This window comes from Brachyhypopomus gauderio, chromosome 4 (assembly GCF_052324685.1).
Source record: "Brachyhypopomus gauderio isolate BG-103 chromosome 4, BGAUD_0.2, whole genome shotgun sequence".
In the NCBI taxonomy this organism is placed as follows: domain Eukaryota; kingdom Metazoa; phylum Chordata; class Actinopteri; order Gymnotiformes; family Hypopomidae; genus Brachyhypopomus; species Brachyhypopomus gauderio.
The window spans coordinates 17571373-17580227 of NC_135214.1; the positions used below are offsets into that span (position 1 = coordinate 17571373).

At 44.3% G+C, this 8855-nt stretch overlaps 1 protein-coding gene across 3 annotated transcripts in view; it reads right to left on the reverse strand.

Annotated features, from left to right (window-relative positions):
* Nucleotides 1-376: 376 nt before the first annotated feature.
* The window catches only part of itga6a (integrin, alpha 6a), a 20276-nt gene continuing 11797 nt past the window's right edge, over nucleotides 377-8855 (reverse strand). For 2 of the 3 annotated variants that reach the window (XM_077002769.1, XM_077002767.1), the window contains exons 9-25: nucleotides 8716-8843; nucleotides 8549-8638; nucleotides 8341-8402; nucleotides 7992-8161; nucleotides 6112-6255; nucleotides 5213-5328; nucleotides 4882-5041; nucleotides 4630-4713; nucleotides 4466-4545; nucleotides 4278-4355; nucleotides 4067-4169; nucleotides 3710-3886; nucleotides 3487-3588; nucleotides 3277-3387; nucleotides 3080-3178; nucleotides 2857-2982; nucleotides 377-1988 (exon numbers count right to left, since the gene is read on the reverse strand). In XM_077002769.1, coding sequence (XP_076858884.1) covers nucleotides 1824-1988; nucleotides 2857-2982; nucleotides 3080-3178; nucleotides 3277-3387; nucleotides 3487-3588; nucleotides 3710-3886; nucleotides 4067-4169; nucleotides 4278-4355; nucleotides 4466-4545; nucleotides 4630-4713; nucleotides 4882-5041; nucleotides 5213-5328; nucleotides 6112-6255; nucleotides 7992-8161; nucleotides 8341-8402; nucleotides 8549-8638; nucleotides 8716-8843 — 1995 coding nt within the window. In that variant the 3' untranslated portion in view covers nucleotides 377-1823. Of the gene's footprint in view, nucleotides 1989-2441; nucleotides 2560-2856; nucleotides 2983-3079; nucleotides 3179-3276; nucleotides 3388-3486; nucleotides 3589-3709; nucleotides 3887-4066; nucleotides 4170-4277; nucleotides 4356-4465; nucleotides 4546-4629; nucleotides 4714-4881; nucleotides 5042-5212; nucleotides 5329-6111; nucleotides 6256-7991; nucleotides 8162-8340; nucleotides 8403-8548; nucleotides 8639-8715; nucleotides 8844-8855 lie in introns of all 3 variants that reach the window. The other variant, XM_077002768.1, reaches the window with a different exon arrangement.

Genomic DNA, 8855 nt, shown 5'->3' on the forward strand with positions numbered 1-8855 from the left:
GTAATATTTATCACAGTGCAAATCCTATAAAATATACACATAATAGCGCCATTATTAAGTACAGCTACAGTTTGATCACATATGCCGACTTACCTTGTCAGCAAATTCTAAGTTATACTCCCATCCATTTTTGGCACCCGTGTTGCGCTGGGGTTAGCGGGCCAGCTAACCGAACTGTGCCTCTGTAGGCCTCTTTAATGGCAGACGGTTTCAACAGGGCAGGGTTCCTCTGGATATTTAGGATTTGGCCTAAGTGTGTACACTAACCATCACCATATGCACGTCGCAATAACCTTCATGGATGGTTCGTTTGTGAGTACACCCACAAGCTGGGGGCAGCAGACAGCACTCTGAACCCAGCACTAGCAGTAAAGAATGAACCAGTGATGAACAGGATGAAGGGAAACCAATTGTCCATGCCAATACACAGGATGCAGTCTGTAACTGTTGGCTTATACAATGCACATAGAAAATATAAAATAACCAGCAGGTGTTACCTGATAAGGTAGGTGGGAAATGTCCATATACATGCATATATACACACACATATGTAAATGTGTACAAATATATGTTTAAACTGTATGATGCAATGTATCTACATTTGTGGTATGCATAATATGAGGATTTGGAAGTTAAAAAAAACAATCAAACATGTTTCCCCCTTCAATTGCTTTCAACATTTACTCAAAATAATCTATTTAGAAAGCATGATCATTAGGGCATCAGAGCAGATATTTATGGAAAATAAAGGTGTAATAAAAGTCAAACTCAGTTTATGCTTTATCTATATTTAGAAAGCTTTGCATAAACTTAGAAAAGCTTTTATAAATGTACATTAAAAACATCCAGTTAACACCTGTCCTGTGACTAAACAAGATCACTCATGAAAGACACCAAAATATGTAAAGCAGAATTAAACTGACTCTAAATGAAGCTCACTGACATTTCTGATTGTGACTGGACTGACTACTGACGGTGGCAAAGACTATTTTCAGAGGATTTCAGGCCAGTTTTCAGAACTGTGCCAGTTCACGTTTGTTGTATCTCAGCTACCAAACCTTCAGGTAATTAGAACTAACTGGTATGGGTTTGTTAGTGAAATCAAAAGGTTGTGGCAGGTATGACACACACCCACAGACATTGCGACCCTAACTATCTGCAGATTGTATTCATTTGGACTTTCATTCTCTTTCACAGTCACATTAAACAGGTTTGTTGTGTTTTGTTCAGTTGTTCTTGTTTTAACCTGGTTCTGCTATTTGGCAAAGACCTTCCTGAGGTTTATTAATGGCTATAGAGCATTGAACACAGACACACATACAAAACACATACAAAGACCCATTGCAGTGAGTTCCCCAGTCACTGTCCCCCTGTCCCAGTGCTGCCACTATAATCAGTGTAAAGGATTGCCTTCCAATTTGCATGTGCCAAAACAGTTTTCAGACTTTTAGAAAGTTTTGAAACGTACAGAATCTTTGGCTAATTAAATCACAAAAGAAAATAAATAAACAATATGTGGGACTACTTCATTATTTACATAAATAAAACATTCTGGTTCAGTCTCAGCATTCCAGGAATCACTTAAAATGAAGCAAACATAAGGGACACTCTCCTTTTTGTTTGCCAAGTCAACAAAAGTTTAGGATTTGGATTTTCCTGGTCTGTTTGGACATGTCAGCGTCCCTGCTCCCAAATCCAATGTGTGGAAAGAGCAGTAGTTTGACTCCCCACTCCAACAACATGGAAGGAAGTCCTGCCTCCAGGTACCTCGCGGTCCAGGTCACACGGTGCTAGCGTCTACTCCCATAGCTGAGGTGGAAATCTCACGAGGAACTCTCGTTCTCACTCCACATCGTCATCCACTGCTTCTTCTCCAAGGGGTCAAACATGCCGTTTCCATCAGTAAACTGGCGCGTCTCCTTCCGGATCCTGACAGCATGGTACTTGGGGATGCTGTCTTCGTATTTGGAACGTTTGAAAAATCCGCACTGAGGGAGATAACGCAGAAGAAAAAGGCATTTAACTCAAAATTCCATGAAAATTAGCCAACGATGGCAAAGAGTGTTAAAGCAGAGTTTGTTGAAGGCCTGAAACTGTAGTTGTGAAAGTGCACACTGCAGTCATGGCATGCGTCAGTACGCCTTCAGGACAGAACAGCCAAACTTGCAAAGGAATGTCTTTAAAGCACTAACGAAAGGAAAGAAAAAAAATGAGGAAACAAAGACAAGTTAGAGGGCGGCTGGAGAGAGACGAAAAGCAAATGTGGCTAGGGTTAAAAACGTGACATCACACACAGGCAGTTTCAGAACTCCACACAGCACTGACAAAACGAGGCACGCCATTCACGAGAAAGCGCTTCGTTTTTGCTTTGGTCCCCTTTCCGCAGAGCAGAGGATGCGTTAGTGGTCGTAAAAACACCGCCGCGGCCTTGTGAGCTTTACCCAGAGGACTCTATGCCTCGGTGCAGAGCTTGTCTTTGTCAGAAGGCTGAGCATGGATCTCAGCTTTGTGATAGGCTGCATCGACCTGGTGTCTCTTGGCACGCTTGAAGAAACCGCACTACAGAGGGAGGAAGGGTGAAGGGGGTGAGTCACGGCAGACGGGTGACAGCAAAGACTGCGCTTCTCACGCTACGGTCGGTACAGATGGGACTTGGGGCAGCCGCGAGAGGCCTGGAGCTCACTCTCCACGCAGGAGGGATATTCTGAACCTGGTGACATGAGTTAATGTCCGATACGAGCCTCATCAAGAGTTTAGCAAAGTGGGTCACTGGGACAGGAAATGCACATCCACTGTGTAAAGACAACAGAGACTCTACAAAAATTGACATCATGTGTTTTAGTTAGCCCCGCCTACCTTCCAGAGGAGGAGCACGAGGAGAGCAAGCATCAGGATTCCTGCTAGGACAGCCACGAGGATGATCCACCAGGGAACCCCTCCATACTGAGCCACGGTGTGTTCAGGGAACACAGTCAGTCTCACCTTTCAAAGAACAGAAATTAACATATGAACCTTTCCCTTGGCCTTTCACCTTGACTGAACCAAAAGGTCAGATGGTGAGCATGTCTCAATGACATACCTGGGTTTTTGGATTTTTCAGAACAAGGTTCTTCGCAGAAACATCTAGAGTGATGGATGCTGTCACTATCAAATCAAGGTAATTATAGGAAGCATAATCCTGTTTTAAAGATGAGAAAAAAGAACTTGTGTTTAAGCTGTATGTTTATCATCCTAAAATTATTCATTAGTGTTTTCAACAACATTACTGTAGCTTACCTCAAGGAAAGTAGCGTTCCAAAGGCGGGACTTCAGTATAATGTCTGCACTACTGTCCAGTCCCTGCAGAGGGCACTTAATCTCAACACAGCGTGCATCCCCTGAACACGACTGGAGATTGGAGAGAGATGGTTAGGCTACATCTTTAAGCAAAATCAGGGATTTCCTACAGTGAGAAGAACTTCTTCAAAAGAAGGTTGAGTCATTCACCAGGGTCTTGTATTTCCTTTGGTCTGTAAACAAGGATATTTTCCCTCTCTCCGACATCCTCCTGTCCTCTGCCTCACGCTTTCTCCTGGCCAAGGTGGATCCCTGAAAACACAGGAGGAAACACTAGCTCAAGTTCAGAGGTCAATCGGGCTCATGGCTCTTTGGAGCGGCCCTGGGTTCTGAGCTCTAATGGAGCAGAGAGAAGACACGGAGGACGCCATACCTCCGCCAATTGCAGAGGGTTGATTTCATTCTCAGGGGAGCAGGTTAGCTGCTCCAGCTCTTTAGAATTGACCTTCACGAGGTACAGGAGCCACTTCCCCACGCCGCTCTCTTTGGGCCACTGGATGTTGAGGGAGGCCGTGCCGTATGACTTCAGGGGCTTGCCCAAGTTTATTACCTACAGGAGAAACGTGCCATTTTTCACAATCAGTTTCTTTAAACCTTGGCTGCAACCGTTCTCCAGCAGACGCAAAATGTTGTATGACTTAAAATGAAATGTATTAATAAGGGATATACAATATTGAATACACTAATGAAATTCTATATTAGAATATACTAATAGAATTGCCATATTTACCCTGAATTCATATTCGATCAAACTGCCGGCTTCCTCCTCAGACTTCATGGCACTCTCTCCTCTAACCTCTCCTCCAAAGTACACCTGAGAGGGTTTGGCAACCCTTTTTCATAACAAACAGCGATTAGTTCCAAAAAGCCAAGCACTGTACCATATTCACGTGGGGTACAGGGCGTGTGGGGTACAGGGCGCGTGAGCCGACGACACGTACCCCTGCACCGAGAGCAACAGCTCGATCACGACGTTGGCTTTTGCTCTGACTCTCCCTAGACCTTCCTGCAGGCTTGTCCTGGGGAGGAAACGCGTTTGGAAACATCAATGTGCTGCCTTTTTGAACGTAAAGACAGATTGTGAAAGTTTAAACATGAATCTGTGGCAAAGAGATTCAGAACAGCTCACGTCTCCAGCTGGAGGTGAACGTCCACCTCTGTGGTGTTGAGAGAGATCCCTCCCGTGCTCAGTATGATGTAAAAGGTGACCTATAAACATTTAAACCAGAAATCTCAATACAGCCACTGAACAAATGAGACTATGTTTGAGCAGTAATGTGTAAAATGTTCTACCTCGGAGTCTCTTTTAAATGGATTTCCCAGCTCACACTCTGCTTGGGATCCATTCTGATTGGCTGCACAGATGATATGTTTGTCCTGGTGGACGTGAAAATTCTGGTTACTTTTCTATGATCTTTCATATGTTGCCATATCCCAGAACAATGCCATTCAGGTGTCACATTTTTTAAATTATTATATTGTTATTTTATCACATGATTTGTTTTGACTGAACAGAGTTCTCTAACCTCTGTCTTCACTACCTACTTTGGTTCTCTGGGATCTGAATCCAGAGTATGACAGCGATTTGCCAAACAGTCCGACTAGCTTGGCTTCATGGGCATCATCTCCGTTCCTGTTCTTCACCGTGACCTCCAGAGCAATGTCCTTCTGGTCACTCAGAGAGACCACTGCAACACCATTGCTCCTGTTACACCAAGCAAAATCCGCCTGTTACACACCACAACACTTTCCTGTTACAAAAACAAAAATGCCTATAAATTCCTACACTAGTTTATCTCACAGACAGTAGTTAAGGACATCTGCTTTATGGTTTGCTATGGCTTTTATGAATAAAGAAGGCAGGTTGGTAACTCACGTAGGTAATGGAGGAAAGATGTCCTGGTTGGACTCTTTGTAACAGAACCTGTACTGGAGCTGGAGGTTACTCTGGCAAATGTTATCAGCTCCACATCCCTCTTTTAGGAAGTTCACCTGATGTCATAAACAGACAAACTGCTTATATTATCCTTGCCTACAAAAATGATAAATTAATCTGTGCTTAATAACTTCCATCCATCCACTCATTCACATGCTCTTTATCCGGGTTCGGGTCGCGGGGGCAGTAGCCTAAGCAAAGAGGCCCAGACTTCCTTCCCCCCAGCCACCTTCCAACTGTTCTGGGGGGATACCGAGGTGTTCCCAGGACACGTATCATCTCTCCAGTGTGTCCTAGATCTTCTCACTCAGCTCTCTCTTCATCAAAATGGTCCAGTGATCCGTCTGTCAACCTCCCATTCCATCGTTCCCTCTTGAACTACTTGAACTCCTCCACTTGAGGCGAGGACTCCTGAACCTGATCCGGAGCGGGCGCTCCACCCTTGTTCCACCATGAGTCCTGGCTGTTTCGCACTCGGCTGCAAACTGATCCAGCTGGAGGTGCTGGTCTGATGACACTAACAGGACCACATCATCCGCAAAAATGAGATGTGGAATCCTGATGCAACCCGACCAAAGCCCCTCCACCACTTGGCTAGGAAATTCTGTCCATTAAAGTTATGAACAGTATCAGTGACAAAGGGCAGCCCTGACGGAGTCCAACCCCAACTGGAAACCAGTCTGACTTACTGCAGGCCACGCGAACCAAGCTCCTGCTCAGATTATTATTACTTGTGAATGTAATGTAATGTAAATGAGGCTAATCCATCCAGACCTTTAGCATTAGATTTGTTTGTTTGAATGCTTGGAGAGGCTAGCAGCTGCTGTGGACATGTTTACCTCAGTGCTGGTGCTGTTGGGCAGGCTGGTGTCCATCACTGGGACGAGCTCTGGTAGAACGCTCTGTCTCTTCCCTCTGCGAGCTTTCTCAATGGCCACGGACACCTCGATGACGACTGCCCTCAGCTTATCCTTGATGTTTTCCTGAAAGAGAATGTTTCCACAGAGTCATGAAATGGCTGAAGTCCTGGAAGAAGGCAGTGGATGAATCTCTTCCCTCTCAGGTTTCTACATCTACCTAAACTCTTCAGAATGAAATCTCAAGGCTGGATTATACTTTTGCGTCTGAGTGTAGTGCTCAATCCGGCACGCTGCACGAAGCATTTATATTTGATCCGTCATTCATTGCAGTTTTCAACAAAATGACAGTGTAAAGAAACACCCCTGCAAAAACAAGTGAAGAAAAAATGTACCTGACAAATTTTAATGTTGCTTTTTTCCAGGTTTGAAAAGTGCTGGAATTTCAGCTAAAGTACTTGAAATGCTTGAAATTGTAAATTTCACAATTGAAATTGTGAATTTAGTTTCACAATTAATAGCTATCTGACAATAGTTAGCTTATATTATGTTTACAAATACAAACGATAAAAATACCAGCTCCTGTAATTCCGGCGCAGAACTTGAAGAACATGAAGACGTTAACATTGTGCACTTTGAAAATCATTAAATAAAATGTATTATAAGTGGAAATAACTTTCTGCACAGAGTCAATCACTACAGACATCCAAACGTCATGTGGTCTTCAGATTAGCTCAAGAACAGTGTGCAGAGAGCTTCATGGAATGGGTTTCCATGGTCAAGCAGCTGCATCCAAGCCGTACATCACCAAGTGCAATGCAAAGCGTTGGATGCAGTGGTATAAAGCATGCCTCCACTGGACTCTAGAGCAGTGGAGGTGCGTTTTCTGGAGTGACAAATCATACTTCTCCATCAGGCAGTCTGATGGACGAGTCTGGGTTTGGACCAGGAGAACAGAACTTGTCTGACTGCATTGCCAAGTGTAAAGAGTGGTGGAGGGGGGATTATGGTGTGGGATTGTTTTTCAGTAGCTGGGCTTGGCCCCTTAGTTCAAGTGAAAGGAACTCTGAATGCTTCAGCATACCAAGACATTTTGGACAATTCCATGCTCCCAACTTTGTGGGAACAGTTTGGAGTTCTTCCAACATGACTGTGCACCAGTACACAAACAAAGGTCCATAAAGACATGGATGGCAGAGTCTGGTGTGAATTAACTTGACTGGCCTGCACCAGTCCTGACCTCAACCTGATAGAACACCTTTGGGATTAATTAGAGCAGAGACCAAAGAGCAGAGAGCTAGGTTTTCTCGTCCAACATCAGTATGGGGTCAAAAATCTCCATAAATACACTCCTAACCCCCCCCCCCCCCCAGGCTCCTGCCCATGGCTCCGTCCGAAATGCCATACTTCCTTCCTATACAGGTACGCCAAAGCAGTATGCGACAAAGGGTAGTATATCCGTCATATGTACATCATACGTCATATGTAAAATGGCGGACGTAGTATGTACGAGGCTGTATGCATACTACCTAGTCGCCTACTCAAAGAATGCACTGCTTTAATGGTTGAGCAGTACGTACTGCATTGAAATATAATGTATGCTGTTAAGTAGCTACTACATTTCGGATTGAGCCTCCATCTTTGCTCCTCCACCATCACTTAAATCTTCAACTGGGGGTGTGGCTTTCCAGTGTTAGCAGCTGCCTCCCACAACTGCCCCACCCATCCCATTGCCCACTTACAAGATTACAACTTCCTCATCACCTTAACTCCCCTAATGTCTGTTCTAGTTAAATCTCCATCACGAGCATAATTAAGGCTCTATGACAATGTGCTTCCTGCTCCCAAGACTCTGCCCATACCTGCAGCCGCAGTCTGGCTTTGTAGCAGGTCCTCTTGTTCTGGCCTCTCAGCTCCAGACGACCTGTAGACTGGAATTCCTGATCCTCCGGCGTCCTGTCCAGGAAGACCACTCTAGAGGGCAGCCCCTGCTTCCTGCGCAGCACCTCTGTCTCCAACTTGCAGGAAATGGCTGTGCGGGATACACACAAGACAGCTACTTCAGGCTGTCACCGGGGGCAGCATCACGACACAAAGAGCCTCTGGATTTCACAGTAATAAGTACCATTACACCTTTTAACCACAAGAGGAATGACATAAATTCACATTTGGTCCATATTGGGAGGATCGGTGTGGAAGTCTTGCACTTACTCAGTTTGGAATTGTAGGTAGCGGGATTTGCTTTGTAGGTAAAGCAAACTTCAACATTCAAGCTGTAAATTTCACAATTTCATAATTACTGCATAGAAATACCTACTGAAAATAGAGTCCCCTAAAAAAGATCATAAGTAAAAGGGATTCTCCATATTAAGCACATTTAATCAACAACGCAACAGCAAACAACAAATCGATATCTTACCAAATGCTGTTGCCACATGTTTTCTTTGTCAGGTCAATTTCCTTTGGTGTAACTTTGATGTCTTTCTTGATGCTGACGACAGGTCTGGCCCTGAATTTGGTTTAATTTAGTTAGTTTCACAGGTGAAAGGAATCACACACTCATTATCTATGAAGCCTTATGAATACCTGTAAACAAACACAGCATCAGAAAGAGATCCAATGGCAAGATCTGGATAGGAGTTCTCGTCCAGATCCATATTCCCAACCAACGAATAGCCAAACATCTTTACACCATGGTCTGTCCCTTCCAGAATCTGGAAATGGGT